This window comes from Hipposideros armiger, unplaced genomic scaffold, assembly GCF_001890085.2.
Source record: "Hipposideros armiger isolate ML-2016 unplaced genomic scaffold, ASM189008v1 scaffold_18, whole genome shotgun sequence".
Classification (NCBI taxonomy): Eukaryota; Metazoa; Chordata; class Mammalia; order Chiroptera; family Hipposideridae; genus Hipposideros; species Hipposideros armiger.
Window position 1 is genome coordinate 6,174,484 of NW_017731368.1, and position 14,622 is coordinate 6,189,105.

The 14,622-nt window shown below is 55.7% G+C and overlaps 2 protein-coding genes across 6 annotated transcripts in view; one reads left to right on the forward strand and one right to left on the reverse strand.

Moving 5' to 3' along the window:
- Positions 1 to 3,676, forward strand: part of HHATL (hedgehog acyltransferase like) — a 9,982-nt gene extending 6,306 nt beyond the window's left edge. For all 5 annotated transcript variants that reach the window (XM_019633443.1, XM_019633426.1, XM_019633439.1 and 2 more), the window contains 3 exons: positions 2,535 to 2,736; positions 3,129 to 3,270; positions 3,448 to 3,676. In XM_019633443.1, the coding sequence (XP_019488988.1) occupies positions 2,535 to 2,736; positions 3,129 to 3,270; positions 3,448 to 3,572 (469 nt within the window). In that variant the 3' untranslated portion in view covers positions 3,573 to 3,676. The remainder of the gene's footprint in view (positions 1 to 2,534; positions 2,737 to 3,128; positions 3,271 to 3,447) is intronic.
- A 222-nt stretch (positions 3,677 to 3,898) lies between these two features.
- On the reverse strand, positions 3,899 to 10,925 carry KLHL40 (kelch like family member 40). Its single transcript, XM_019633413.1, has 6 exons — positions 9,651 to 10,925; positions 8,328 to 8,488; positions 7,545 to 7,652; positions 7,184 to 7,369; positions 5,211 to 5,357; positions 3,899 to 4,459 (listed from the first exon to the last, which is right to left on the reverse strand). Exons 1-6 carry the CDS (start codon positions 10,803 to 10,805, stop codon positions 4,348 to 4,350), a joined length of 1,869 nt encoding a protein of 622 aa, XP_019488958.1. The 5' UTR covers positions 10,806 to 10,925; the 3' UTR covers positions 3,899 to 4,347.
- Positions 10,926 to 14,622: the final 3,697 nt, after the last annotated feature.

Consider the following 14,622-nt stretch of genomic DNA (forward strand, 5'->3'; position numbering starts at 1 on the left):
GAGAAGAGAAGAGAAGAGAAGAGAAGAGAAGAGAAGAGAAGAAGAGAAGAGAAGAGAAGAGAAGAGAAGAGAAGAGAAGAGAAAAGGATAGCCAAGATCGGGCCTGGAAGAACTCTGGTTGGGGGGGGAAGAGAAAGAACCGGCAGAAAGGACTGAAAGGAGTAGTCACAGGAGCAGGAGAAAAGTCAAGGCTAAGTGACATCCTGGAACTAAGAGAAGACCATCCAGGCATGGAGGGGGCAACTGGGTCCGATGCTGCTGGGGCTCAGGAAGCTAGAAACTGAGTGTTAGTGTTAGTGGCATGGAGGTCTTCAGCCTTTCACCGCAGACAGAGGAACTGTAGGGGAATTCCTGTGTGGACAGCTGGGAGAAGCCTGGCGCTGAAGGGGAAGATAGAGGAGTGGCTGAAGGAAATCGTGGGGTGTTTTAAAAACAGGAAATAGTGGACCATGCTTGGGTGCTGAGGGCAATTACTCCATAGAGAGGAAGAACGTGGTGCTGCAGGATAGAGGGTCGATTGATGGAGTGAGGTCCCTGAGGAAGGAGGAGGAGATGGGACAGGGAGGCCTGGCTTTGGGACAGGGAGGGGGATGAGAAGCCAGTGTGATGCAGGAGGACAGCAGGTTAGTGTAGAAGGATTTCACCTGAAGGCTTTGGTTTTCTCCATGAAAGAGGAGGCTGAGAAATGCAGGGTTGGGGGCATGGAGGGAGGTAGCATCCGTGTATCCTCCCCGCTCCTGCCCAGACCCCCCTCACAGCCACTCATACTTGGCAAGCGGAGATAAGGGTGGGGTAGCCACTACAGAGCCTGGGAGAAGATGACCAGAGATAACTTGGCATTGAGAGCCCAGGTGGGATTAGAGGTAGTGGATTTATGGACTCTAATATGCGAAGGTGTGAGATTTTACCCATCAGTGCTTAGCTTCTTGGGTGCAGGTGAGGAGAAAGTGGGTGATTGGGCTCTCCCAAATGGGTAAGAAGGAAAAAGTGAGGAATAAGGGGTCTTAGGTTATTTATGATGATGACTCACTGAATATAAGCCTGTTAAGGAGTGTGGCCACGAGAGGAGGAGTCACAAGATGAGGCAGGGTGGCTGTCAATGAAATTGGAGAACTGGAGCTGGGGAACCAGGACAGGAGGGGCTGGGTGAAGAAGGGTAACTAGGAATGAATGAAATTTCAAGTGGTGACAAAGTTGGGGTGTGGCCAGGGGAGTGGGTGGCTAAGGTGGAGTGGAGAAGAAACCATTGGAAATGAGGAGGTCAAGGACATTACCCAATGGATCTTCTACTGCATTTATTTAACAAATATTTATTGAGCACCTACTATGTGCCAGGCACTGTTCTAGGCACTGGGGAAACAGCAGTGAACATGGCAAAGACCCTGAACTCATGGAGCTTACAGTCTAGTGGGGAGAAACAGACCATAAACAGGTAAACAAACACATAAATAATTTTAGAGAGTGGTAAGCATTACGAAAAATAATAATAAAACAGTGCAATAGGATAGGGGCTGGCCACAGGATTGAAGCTTCTTTAGTTGGCATCTGGGCAGGCCTGTGAGATGATGTTTGGGCTGAGACATGAGTGATAGGGGGATGTGGGGAAGAGAGTGTGAGGTAGAGGGAACAAGTACAAAGGCCTTGAGCCAGGAACCAGTTGTGTGTGTCTGAGGGACAGAAAGGCCAATCAGGCCAGAGCATAGTGAATGAGGGCGAGAATGGTGGGTGATGAGGTCAGGGAGGTAGGCTGAAACCCAACGATGTGGTATCTTCTAGCCATAGTAAGGAAGTTGTGTTTATTCTAATTGTAAAAGGGAGCTATTGGGGGAGGGTTTGATTGTGGAAGTGGTGTGATCCAAGTTACACTCTTAAAAGATGCCTCTAGCTGCTGTGGAGAACAGAAGGTAGCAGGCAAAGGCAGAGACAGGGAGATGACTTTAAGGGACTTGCTATGATCTATATGAGAGGAGAAGATTGCCTGGGCTAGGGCTAGGATGGTGGGAGTGGAGGTGATGAGCAGCAGTCAGGACCGAGTGGAGCCCATAGAATTTGCTGGATTAGATGTGGGTGGAGAGGAGAATTGAGCATCCAAGATGGCGCTAGGGCTTCTGGCCTACAACTGAATGGATGGTAGTGTCATTAACTGAGATGGGGATGAAGTAGGTTTGGGCAGGGATGGGGGAATCAGTTATTCATGTGAGATATCTGGTAATAATTGGATATACGAGTCGGGAGGGAGACTGGGCTAGAGACACAAATTTGGGGCTCATGAGCACAGAGACAGTTTTCAGAGTCCTGGTCTGGATCAGATCACTTGGGGGTTGAATGAACATAGCTAGAAAAGATGGAGTTCCAGGCTGAGCCCTCCACATGTTGCGGCTGGGTAGAGGGAGAGCAGCCAGCTGAGGTCAGGAACGTTGAATGTGCCCGTATGACGGTGTTGAGGAGGGCTGCCCCTGTTGTGTGTCTTTTGTCCATCTCCTACCTGCCTTTTCCCACACTGCCACCGGCCCCTTCTCCTGCCTTTTCCACAGGTACGTGTATGACCACATTGGTGGGGAGCACTCTGCAGTGATCCCGGAGCTGGTGGCCACAGTGGCCACATTTGCCATCACCACTCTGTGGCTTGGGCCTTGTGACATTGTCTACCTGTGGTCAATCCTTAACTGCTTTGGCCTCAACTTTGAACTCTGGGTACAGAAGCTGGCAGAGTGGGGGCCCTTAGCACGAATTGAGGTGAGCAGGGAAGGTGTAGGGCCAGGGGTGGCTGGGTCACTGGAGGGGGTGACACTGCTGCTCCCTGGAGGCTTCCAGCCACACTTGGCCCCCAGTCCTGAATTTTCTCACCACCACCCTCCTGGTTGTCAGGACAATGGCTTCCCCTGTGGCTATCTGGCCCTACCTTCTGTGGGGTGTGGGACTCCCAGGCTTGGTTCGTTGGTCAGGCCCTGTGCTCTCTCCACACCTCAGTTTCCCCATCTTTAACGATGAGAGAGAGCTGACCTGGGACTCTCAGGAGCAGGCATAACCCCAGGACCTGCGTGGCCATGTGCGCGAGGCCTGACCAACCCTGTCGTCTTTCCCCTGGGCCTCTTGCCACACTGCTAATACTTTCCTGAACTGGGCAGGCCTCTCTGTCGGAGCAGATGTCCCGGAGGGTCCGGGCCGTCTTTGGGGCCATAAACTTCTGGGCTATCATCATGTACAACCTTGTGAGCCTGAACAGCCTTGAGTTCACAGAGCTGGTCGCCCGGCGCCTGCTCCTCACAGGTAAGGGACAGAAGCGGGGAGATGCCAGGCATCCACCTCGAGGACCGTGACCTTCCGAAATGGCCCACCTCACCCCACTTCCCCAGAGGCTCCGCCGGGAGGGCCAGTCAAGTGGGAAGAGAAGAGTCACCGAGGCTGGTGTTGCTCCCAGGCATCAATGGCCTCTTCCCTATACAGGGTTCCCCCAGACCACACTGGCCGTCTTGTTTGTCACCTACTGCGGTGTCCAGCTGGTGAAGGAGCGAGAGCGAACCCTGGCGCTAGAGGAGGAACAGAGGCAGGACAAAGAGAAGCCGGAATAGGTGGGAGGGGGGAGAAGGAGAGGCTCGCTCGGCCATTCTTGGGCCCAGGCCCAGGCCAGGCCACATGAGGCCCAACCAATAGAATAAAAGACTTTTCTACCACAGTTTGGCTGTTCTCTGCGCTTTCCCCCAGCAGTTTCCTGGCTCCTTGTCTGTGCTGGATGAGAAGCTGGAGGTTCTGGGCCTCAGGAAGAGGGGTCAAGCTCTTGGCACACAGAGTGTGGAGGAGACCCCCTTGTGGAGGGCAGAGACCACCAACCTGGGTGACCCAACAGCTGAACATTGAAGCCCCGCTCTTCAGACTAGCTGGTCACTGACCCTTGGAGCACTGGTTCCAGACCCTGAGCTGCTTGGTCGGAAGGCACTTTATTCTTCTTACAGAAAGAGGCTCATCTGTGCTGCAAGGAGCACTTGATGGGGACACTTGCCATCTGACAGGCAAGGACGGAGTCCTGTGGGGAATTTACTGGCACACACACACTCCCAGGCTGGGGCGGGGCCTGGATGCAACCCGGAACACCTCCCTGTGGTTCTGGCTCACGGACCAAGAACGTGGGGGACATGGAGACACCAGAGAAACCAAAGCTCCTCGTCCCTGCCCCAAGGCTAAGACTGGGTCGCTGTTATCTTCCCTGGCTGAAGCAGCCACTTGGGCATCACAACAGATCAAAGTGGACTCTGGCCTCTCCCAGCCTTCTGCCTGGAGCCCCCAGAAGGCACAGCCTGTGTGGGCCGCAGAATGGAAGGGGTGCTTAGTTCAGGCCCTCTGGTCTGGTCACATCTTGGTCAGGCGCAGCACGTTGAGCCGCACAGGTAGAAAGGTGGCGCCCGTGGCATAGGCGATTTCCCGCAGGACGCCCTCCCACTTCTTCTCATCCTCATTGTATCTGTGGATGGGAGTGGGAGGGACAGGGACAAGGACCTTGGTCAGCAGAGTTCAGAGTGGGACCCAGCGGGGAGGGTTGGCTGGGCGCGCTAGGCCCATCCCTGAGGAGTGCCCCCAACCAGCCCCAGGCCCATCTCCAGGAAGGGCTGCTCCTGGGGAATTCCCATGGCCTGGGAAAGGGGGCCCCCACAAGGCCCACCCCCAGAGAACACTACCCCACACTCCAGGAAGTACCCCCGGCTCCCTCTTTCCCAGCAGCACTGCAGCAGCGGGACAACTGAAGTTTCAGGAGGTGCCCTAGTGGCTAAAGCCTCTCTTGTCCATCTCCAGGAAGGACAGCCATGGAAAGCAATGGCTCTGCCAAGCTGGGGTCCAGCAACTTCTCAATCCTGGCTCCAGATCTCCCTCGCCCAGAGCAAGCATCCAGGAGGGAGGAGAAAGGAAAGACTCAGCTGCCTCTTTGGGGTCCCTCTACTCCTGGGGCCTGTTTCCATGGGTCTGTGCCCTAAACTTGGAGTCAGCTCCCGACTGCCACTGTTAAGGCCCCACAGTGGGGCATGGTGCCATGTATGCAAACCCAGGCTTTCCTAACCAGGCTGGAGAAAATCAGGGCTGAGCAGGGTGTGTCTGCTGTCCCCTCCCCACCAGACTCCCCGGAACAAGGGAAGCTCTTTCCCGGGATGAGCCGGCCAGGTGCTGTAGGCCATCAGCCTGTCTCATGATTCCCCTTACCTCCCTGGGGCCGGGCTCACCTCCAGATGTCGTTGAGCTCTGTGGGGACCAGCTCCCCGGACTCCGTCTCTAGCGTGGCAAAGCCACCGAGGGCATAGAGGGTGCCTGCCAGGCTGACCAGGCTGAGTGAGCTGCGCTCCTGCGGGAAGGCCTCAAAGGGCGCCCACCTGGGGGGTTGGGGGAAGAGGAGGTGCATCACCAGGAGGCCTCAGCCTGCCCAGGGACTGTCCCACCCCAGTGCCCACAACTTCAGCCACACCCCTTTGAAATCCGAATCCCAGGCTCCCAGGCTCCCAGCAGGACTTCGGTTTTCTGACCCCTCTCAGTAAAGCCTGCTTGGTGCCCCCGCCTGGGCCTCAGTGTCCCAACCCTGTTCCCCTCCTCCTCCCCTCTGGTCTTCACTTCCTTCCCCACTCCTTTGCACCTCCCACTTCCCTTCATTGTCCCTGCCCCAGAAATCCACCATGGAGCTCCCTGGTGTCCCTTCACTCCTGAACTAAATCCTACTTGCTCCCTCAATGACCATTAACCCTGACCTCCTGCACTCCTCTCCTGTTCCTCTTTTCCCTTCATAGTTCAATTACTCTCAAGGTGTCTTCACTCCCCTCCCCTGGCTCCTGAAGTTATTAGGCCTTTACCCCCACCCCCTCCAAAACTGCTCTCAGGTCCCCAACCACCACAGGGCTTTGGAATCCAGGCCCGCCACACACACCTGTGCTGATGTGACTTTCTTCGCCCCCTACCTCCCCAGCCTCAGCTCCTCAGACGCCTTCCTGGAAAATGCACCTGCCCCCACTATCCCTCAGGGCTTGGGCCTCAGTTTCTCCCATTACACCCTCTCTCCTGAGGAAGCTTGTCTATCTCCTTCCAGCTCAGCCCTCTCTGCCCTGATGGCATCCTCCTGGACACCCCCATGCACCTCAAATGCACATGTCCTAACTGGACCCTCACTTTTCCTACCTAACCCCAATGGTTCTCCGATAAATGACCTCCCACTCCCACTCAAAAACATCCACTTCTCCCCAACAGCCAACCAATCACTAAATCCTATTTCTTCTAGCTCCTAAACTCTTGCTACTCAGAGTGTGATACGGACCAGCATCACCTGAGGTTGTTAGAAATACCCTCTCAGGCTCCTCCCCAGATCTCCAAATCACAATCTGCATGTTAACATGATCTCCGGGAGATTTGTGTGCACGTTACACTGTGAGAAGCCCTGGCCTAAATCTTCCTTCAGTGCATCCCCTCCGCCCATCCCCGTCCCCCCTCATACCCCTATCTGCAGGCCTCTTGCTATAAAGCTGCACCTCTGCCTTCTGCCTCCAGGGAAATTCCTAATGTCTTATCTATATCAGCTGTCGTGAGACGTCTTAGTAAAACATAGATGTGAGCTTAAAACCCATCTGAAGCATTTCATTGCCCTTGGGATAAAGTCCCTCAGGGCTGCTTGCGGCCTCTCCAGCCCCAATATGCCCCTTCCCCCGCTCCCTTCACCCATCCAACCTGAACAATGGCCTTTCCTCCCAGGGGCCTGCCTTTTCCTCCTAACTGTCTTGGCATCAACTTTCCTTTGCTTGGGGCATCCTTCCCCACCACCTCTTTTGCTGGCTGAGTCCAACTGGTCCTTCAGTTTGGCCACCGCTGCATCCCTAGTACCAGGCCAGTGCCTGGTATGAGTCTCTGAGGGAGGAACCTGGCATCTCCTACTCACTCCTGGGAGCTCTCTCCTGCAGACCAGGTTGGCCATAACCCTTGCCCCACCTTGTGGGGGAAACCCGCCTCACTACTGATGTGGGCTACCTAGAGGGGCTCTTTCTGTGCTGAACAAGCTCAACTAGGAAGATCCGCAACAGGGCTAGGGGTCTCTGCAGGGTAAACACAGATAGGCCTGGCGTTGGCCCAAAGCTACGCAGCCAGGCAGTTACAGTGAAGCCCTTGGTCCCCGACTGTCCTATCTGGGGAGGGCGGGGTGAAGGGAGGCAAGCAGCCGTACTTATTGTCTGTGATGCTGTACACCTCGACCGAACTGGTCAGCCCTGTGTCCGTGACCCCAGCAGCCACAAAAATGCGGCCATCATGGATGGTGGCCCCGAAGAGTGATCGGGCAGTCTGCATGGGTGCCAGCTCCTTCCACTCGAACTTCTTAGGGTCATAGACACACATCTTATTCAGGCACTTCCTGTGGGGTGGGCGGCAGTGAGTGAGAGGGAGGAAGCAGGAACAGAGCCACCCCTCCCCTGGCGCAGTCCCTCCCAAGGCAGCCAAGACAAACCCTCCCGACAGCCTCAGGGAGATTCGGCTCCAGTTCTAACCTGCAACCCTGCTGCTGCACTCACCCCAGGCCTAAGCCTCACCTGTCGCTGCTTTTGCCGCCAATGACGTAGACAAGGTCCATGTGGGAGAGCACCGCGTGGCCATACACGGCATAAGGCAGCGGGTCCGATTCGCCCCATTTGAACGACCTGGAGAAGGGAGTAGGGCGAGCGCCCGGCTCAGGCGCGCACTCAGTCCAGGTCTCTGCATTGACCCACCCACCCAACACCTATTCGGGGTGGTGCACATGATACATTACCAGGACGCCCCAGACCTCTCATTTCCTCTCTCCCATCCCACCTGCCAACCTCCCTGCCCCGCCGCCACCCAACCCCGCCTGCGCCCCAAACAACCGGCTCTAGTTCCCCTGCCGTACCCCGCAGTCAAGTACCAGTGCCCGGTCTCCAAGACTCCAGACTCCCGCCCCCCGGGCTGGCCCCGCCCCCGGGCTGGCCCCGCCCCCGGGCTGGCCCCGCCCCCTCCCACGCTCACAGCCTGTCGTAGCACATGACCGAGTCCAGGCTGCGCTCGCCGTCCTTGAGCTCCCGGCCGCCGACCACGTAGATAGAGTTGAGAGCCTCTCCCAGGCCGAAGAGGCAGCGCGGCGAGGGCAGCGGCGGCATCCCCAGCCACTCTGAGTCCAGGTGGTCAAACTGTGGGCCNAGCCTGTCGTAGCACATGACCGAGTCCAGGCTGCGCTCGCCGTCCTTGAGCTCCCGGCCGCCGACCACGTAGATAGAGTTGAGAGCCTCTCCCAGACTCCAGACTCCCGCCCCCCGGGCTGGCCCCGCCCCCGGGCTGGCCCCGCCCCCTTCCACGCTCACAGCCTGTCGTAGCACATGACCGAGTCCAGGCTGCGCTCGCCGTCCTTGAGCTCCCGGCCGCCGACCACGTAGATGGAGTTGAGAGCCTCTCCCAGGCCGAAGAGGCAGCGCGGCGAGGGCAGCGGCGGCATCCCCAGCCACTCTGAGTCCAGGTGGTCAAACTGTGGGCCAGGCGTCCAGTCAGCCACCGCCCTCCCACGCCCCCAGCCCTACCCCCAGCTCAGCCCCATCTGGTCACCCCAGGTCACAGAGGAGACTGAGCCTCCAGGTAGGTCCAGCGCAGCCCGGAGGCGGTTTCTGGAGACAGTGCCCCTCCTCTCATTAGGCTGAGAACAGCTGAGCGACCCCGCCCTCCCCCACCCGGCACAGGTAGGTGCCCAGAGATCACCATTATAGCACCGCAATGGGACAGCTCTGCACGGGGCGGGGGCTCTGAGAAGGAGGTCAACTGTGGCCCTCGCCCCTCCCCTGAGGCCCACCTGCCCCTGTCCTCCACCTCACCCCACCCCACCGCACAGGAAACCCAAATGCAGCTTTGCTACTCATCCCTTAAAATCTACAATATAAGTCTGCGGCCTGGTCCACCTGGACAGTCGAATAATAACGATACAAGTGCTCATCTTTTTGGAAAGTTTTCCGAGGGCTGAGCACTTTATAACCACCATGTAACCTTCAAAAAAACCTTATCAAGCAGGAAGAATAATATCGCTATTTACAAACAAAGGCATAGAGAGAATAAACGACATGACTGAGCTGGTAACCAGTGGAACTGCATTCCCCCCCACCACCACCACCACCACCACCACTCCAGCAAGGCTCCAAGAAACCATTTCTGCCCTCTGAGATCCCACAGTCACACTACAACTTGGACTGGGCACCCCATTGTACTGGTCTTTCCTGGGCCTCAGTTTCTTCATCTGTACAATGGGAGGATTAGGTAGAATGGTCCCTTTGTCTGGGATACTCTGTTCCACACTCCAGTTCTGGCCTCACGTAAAGGCCCTGGCCAGGATTCCCTACACTGACTTTGCTCCTCCTCGCCTGACTCCAACCCCAGAGCTAGGGCCTTCAACCTATCAGACCATCCTGGGGCTAACATCCCCCTGAAACCGAGACACCAAAGTTATGCAGCTCCTTGTAAATGGCCTACAACGGATCTTTAACCTTCAGGCAGTCGCTGTCAGTGAAACTCCCTGTTCTGCATCTCACCCTCGACCTATGATATTCCCCAACAAGTAGACACAGGCCTCCCCTGGGCCCCAAGGCTGACCCCAGTAGCCAGCACCCAGCACTGGCCGCCCCCTCCCAGGGCTGGCCAGGCACCTGCAAAAAGTAAGCACTCATGGGGTCCTCTTTGTTGTCCTCGTTGTAGAAGAGGCCCCCAGCCACGAAGACCTGGTTCTCCTTGGTCACCAGGCTGACGTGGTTCTTGGGGATCTGGGTGGAGAGGGAGGCACAATAGCATTCGTTGGCTGCTGGGTCGTAGGCCACCGCGCCCTCTTCGCTGATCATGAAGATGAGGTCCTGCAGGAACATGCCAAAGCGCAGAGTGTCGTTGAGGATGCCCGGGAGGACTCGGTCGGCCTCGTCGGCCTCCTCTGCCTTTGCTTCGCCTGCGCCCTGGTCAGCCGCCTTGGCGCCGGCTCCCTCCTTCCCCTCCTTCTTCTTCTTGCGCAGCACGGTGAGGCGGCCCTCGTGCGCATCCTTCACCATCTGCACCTTGCGAAGCAACTCCGGCTGGGCCCGCACGAGAGGGTGGCGCTCCACGCGACTCTCCAGGAAGGCGCGCGGCAGCAGGCGGCAGCGCACGCTCTCGAAGACGGTGGGCAGCGCGCGCTGGCGCTCAGCCTGCGCCTCGGTGTCGCCGCTGCCCGCCCACCGCATCACCGCCTCGAACACGGCCTCCTCCTTCTCCACGTTGAGGCCGTCGCTGGAGATGATGGCGATGAGCTCGTCGGCCGAGAGCCCGAGGAAGTCGGCGTCGCGCGACACGAGCGAGAAGCGCGCGCAGATGAAGTCGCGGGCGGCCACGGCCAGGCGCGCGCAGTCGAGCAGGAGCCCGAGACGGAAGACGGCGAGGCAGTTGGAGAGACACAGGCGCTTCTGCAGGAAGGACACGCAGATGGTGAAGATGGACGGGATCTGGAAGCGGTGAGCGGCGGCGAACAAATCCTGCACGCTCGCTTCGTCCAGTGCGATCTCCGACGTATACAGGTAGTGCAGCACCTGGGCCACAACGTCCGGGTTCACCTCCTCCAGGCGCACCTCGCCCGCGCGCTCTGGCTCCTCCAGGAAGCGTGCCCGGAAGTAGGGGCTGCAAGCGGCCAGCACCAGGCGGTGGCACGGGAACTCGCGCTCACCCACCCGAACCACACAGTCAAGGAACTTGCCGTGGTCCAGCATGTCCTTGAGCCCGTCCTGCAGGAGCGTCTGCTGGTACAGCCGTTGCTCCTCTGCTTGTTCCAAGCCCAGCGCCATGGCGGGTGGCCTGCGCTGCAGCCACAGTGCCGGGGGGCCTCCTCTCAGTACTCCCGGCGCGCTCAGTCTGCGCAGCTGTCTTCCTGGGGCTATATATAGAGGTGGCCCTGGCCCTGTAAGGCGAGCTGCCTGGCCTACTGCACATGACGCAGAGGGGACAACTGGGCAGAGGCCCCCTCCTAGAGCAGCCTTGACTCAGCTCCGGGGGCTCATGGGACGGGGTTGGGGTGTCGGCCCTCCCGAAAAGATGAGGGCTTCGCTGCTTCATTTCTAAATGGAGCACAGCATGGCCTTGATTGGGCATTGCCCCTCTAGGGAGGAGGTGACCCAAACTCTGCCTCTCAGTTCAGGGAGGGGCAAGTATTGGAATCCCACTTCCTGGCCTTCCTTACTTCATACCTTCTGGGCCTTTCTGCCTGGGTGTCACGATCTTCCTCCCTGGAGTATGTCTTACTCCAGCCACCCTTGGATACAGTGTGTTTTGTGCTTAGTGAACTTGAGCTGCCATTCTCTCGCTGGAGACTTTGTTGTCCCACCTTTAAAATGGGAAGACCTTCGCCCCTTTCTGCCCCAGCTCCGAGACCCTCTTTGGACTGTGTAAGAAAACAAGACGGTGTCTTAGATAAATAAGATCACCAGTTTCTTGTGGAGGCTGGGGCAGTTCGTAGCTCTCTGTTGAGCCTCAGTTTCCCTCCCTACCGAATGAGGTGGTGGAGAAATTAGACTCTGAGCGCCTCAGCTCAGTTCTGCCGAGGTTCAGAGGCATGGAGGTTCTGTGTTTCTGGGAGCACACCGTCACAGGGTTTTAACATTGTAAGGTGTCAGACAGGCTAGAAAATTAATTTCCTAGAATTCGACTATTCTAGGCATTTAAACCCTCAGGGTTTTAACATTATGGGGGAGTGACATTCTGAATTCTAGTGTTCATAAAGTGACACTCTAAAAGCTTAATATTCCAGAACATTAGCTGTCTATATTCATCGGTCTTGATCTATACTAGACTTGGTCTGAGCCTGGCTGGCTTTAGGGCCCCTGCACCCTGTCTACCATCTAAGGGGTCAGAGTAGAGGCCCAGGACAGCCAGTCCCGATGCCCACACTGCTCTGGACTCCTGAACACCCCGACCCCCCTTCACACACAAACATCAGCCTCAGCCGTCAAGATGAACTCATTCCCAAAGTGCAGCTGTGGGTTAAATTTAGCCCCCGGACACTGGTGTGAACTATTATGGGGCATTCTCCCATCATTCCTCTGAGTCACTTGTTTATAACCTCAGGCTTGGGGGGTGGGGGGATTGGAGAGGCAACTTCAGGCTGGGCCAGAACTGAGTCACCTCCCCTTTTGTGATCTCAGCGATGTCACACCTGTCCCTCCTGAGCAATGAAGGCATGTGACCATCACTTGCTCACTCCACCAGCAGGTCCCAGAGGGCACAGCACCTGGGAAGATCCTGGAGGTGGTCCTGTCGGCCTTTCGTAAAGGACAAGGAGGGCAAGTGGTGGGTTTCCAACCCAGCCCTGGACTGCAGGGCACTTCCAACAGGTACGGTCAGTGAGGAGACCAGCCCTGAGAGGCTCAGCAACTTGGCTAACTCACACAGTTGGCAAGTGACCGAGCCAGGATTCGGAGCCAATCTGCCCACCTCCAAAGACTGTGGGAATCCCTTCTTACCTCACTGCTCCCACAGATTAACAACAACAACAAAAAAAAAGGGCCCAATAATCATAGTCTCATTTCCCGAAGGCCAGGACAGAAGGTACGGATTGAACAATTCCCTTATATTTATCAAATGACTCCATGGTGTATTTTTAGATTATGATGAATCCCATAGTGCTCACGCCCTACCAGGCATTCCACTAGAATATTTATATGTGACTCATTCATTCATCGAGAACCTACTGTGCACTGTTTTAAATGCTGAGGATTCGGCCGTGAACACATCAGGCAAGAATTCCTGTCTTCATGGAGCTTACATTCAGCCGGGGGTCGGGGAAGACAGCAACACATAAATAGCTATACGGAATGCCAGATGATGATAACTGCTGTAGTGACAAAGAACAGGAAAGGGGGGATGGGGAGGGGCAGGTGGAGGTGGTAAAAATTTTAAATGGAGTAGTCGGGATAGACTCACTGGAAAGGACCACATCTGAGAGGTTCAAGCCATGGAAGAAGAGGACTCCAAGCAAGGGAACAACCAGAGCCAAGGCCCTGAGGCCGGAGGGCACCTAATGTGTTCCAGGAACAGCATGGAGGCCAGTGGGGCCGCAGCAGTGCACGAGGAGATGAGTAGGAGGAGATGAGTGCAGAGAGGTAACGGTGGGGGAACCATGCAGGGCCACGTTCAAAGTGTATGACATTGGTTTTCCCCTCAGTGAAATGGGGAGCCACTGTGTAGTTTTAAAGTATCATTATAAAAAATGCAAACATATACCAAAGTAAGAGAAGAGTATGCTGACATCCCACGTACCCATCGCCCCACTTCAACAACTATCAAGTCACGGCCAGGCCTGTGTCACCTCTGCCACACCCACACTGTTAATCACCCAGGGAGATGCCCAGGTTTTGGATGTGAGTATCGGAGAGAGAGGGAGAAAGCGTGACTCCATCGCTTTTCGTTGCGTCAAAGGAAAATGTCATCTCACTTCATCCCTTTAATTTTTACTCATTTAATCTTCACACCAACATTAGGAGGAAGGTGTCATTTTCCCCATTTTACAGAAACTGAAATGTAGATGGCCGGCACACAGGGATCAGGCTCATGTTGTTTTTTAATAAACAGCTTTGTTGAGGCATAAGTGACATCCCATAAACAGCACATATTTAAAGTGTACAATTACATAACTTTTGTCATATGTATACACACCTGTGAAACCATCACCACAGTCAAGCCAGAGGACATACCCATCAACACAAGTTGCCTTGTGCCCTTTTGTAATCTCCCTCATCTCACAACACCCCCAATCTAGACAATCACTAATCTTTCTGTCACTATAATTCATTTGCGTTTTCTAAAGTTTTATGTAAGTGGAATCATACAGTGTGTTCTTATTCTCATTCTCTCTCTCTCTCTCTCTCCCCACCCCCACCCCCACCCCTTCTCTCTCTCTGACTTCTTTCACTCAGAAAATTATTTTGAGCTTTAACCAGTTGTCTATTCCTGTTCTGCCTTCGTTAGGAATCTTAGCACATCACAAGGGTTATTTAAGAGAAATAAATACCAAGTGAAAATTTTCAGAAAAGTTATGCTCATTTTGCCAAGGTCAGAGAATCCTTTGCCAATGTGCCAAGAAACCAAAAAAGTCTGCAGCCCTGCTCGCATGAGCAGGCCTCTCCCATATGTAGGTTCTGGGCTGTGATTCGGCTGTTGAGGATTTGGTTGAGTAGCCACGCTCTATGTCCGTATGTGGCAGACATTGTCACACTGGGTAGTCTTCTCCCATCTCCTAAATAGCCTTCCTATGCTTGGGACAGGTCCCACATCCTTCCCCAGAGTAGAAACCAGAACTTATTTTCCCAGCTTCCCTGGCATCTGACAGCCCAAGAGAAAAAAAAAAAAAAGAAGATATAGGGGCCGGCCGAGTGACACATTGGTTAAGAACTGGCTTGGGACGCCAGAGGGCCCTGGTTCGGATCCCATATATGACGGCCAGTGACACTGCCCTCCACAGCTAAGATGGTGAACAACAGCTCAACCTGGAGCTGGGCTGCCGTGAATCGCCTGCAACGGCGTAGGCTGCAGCCCCTGCTGCCGTGGGTTGCCATGGGCTACCGTGTGTAGCCAGCAGCCAGCGTGAGCGGCCAGCAGCCACAGTGAGCG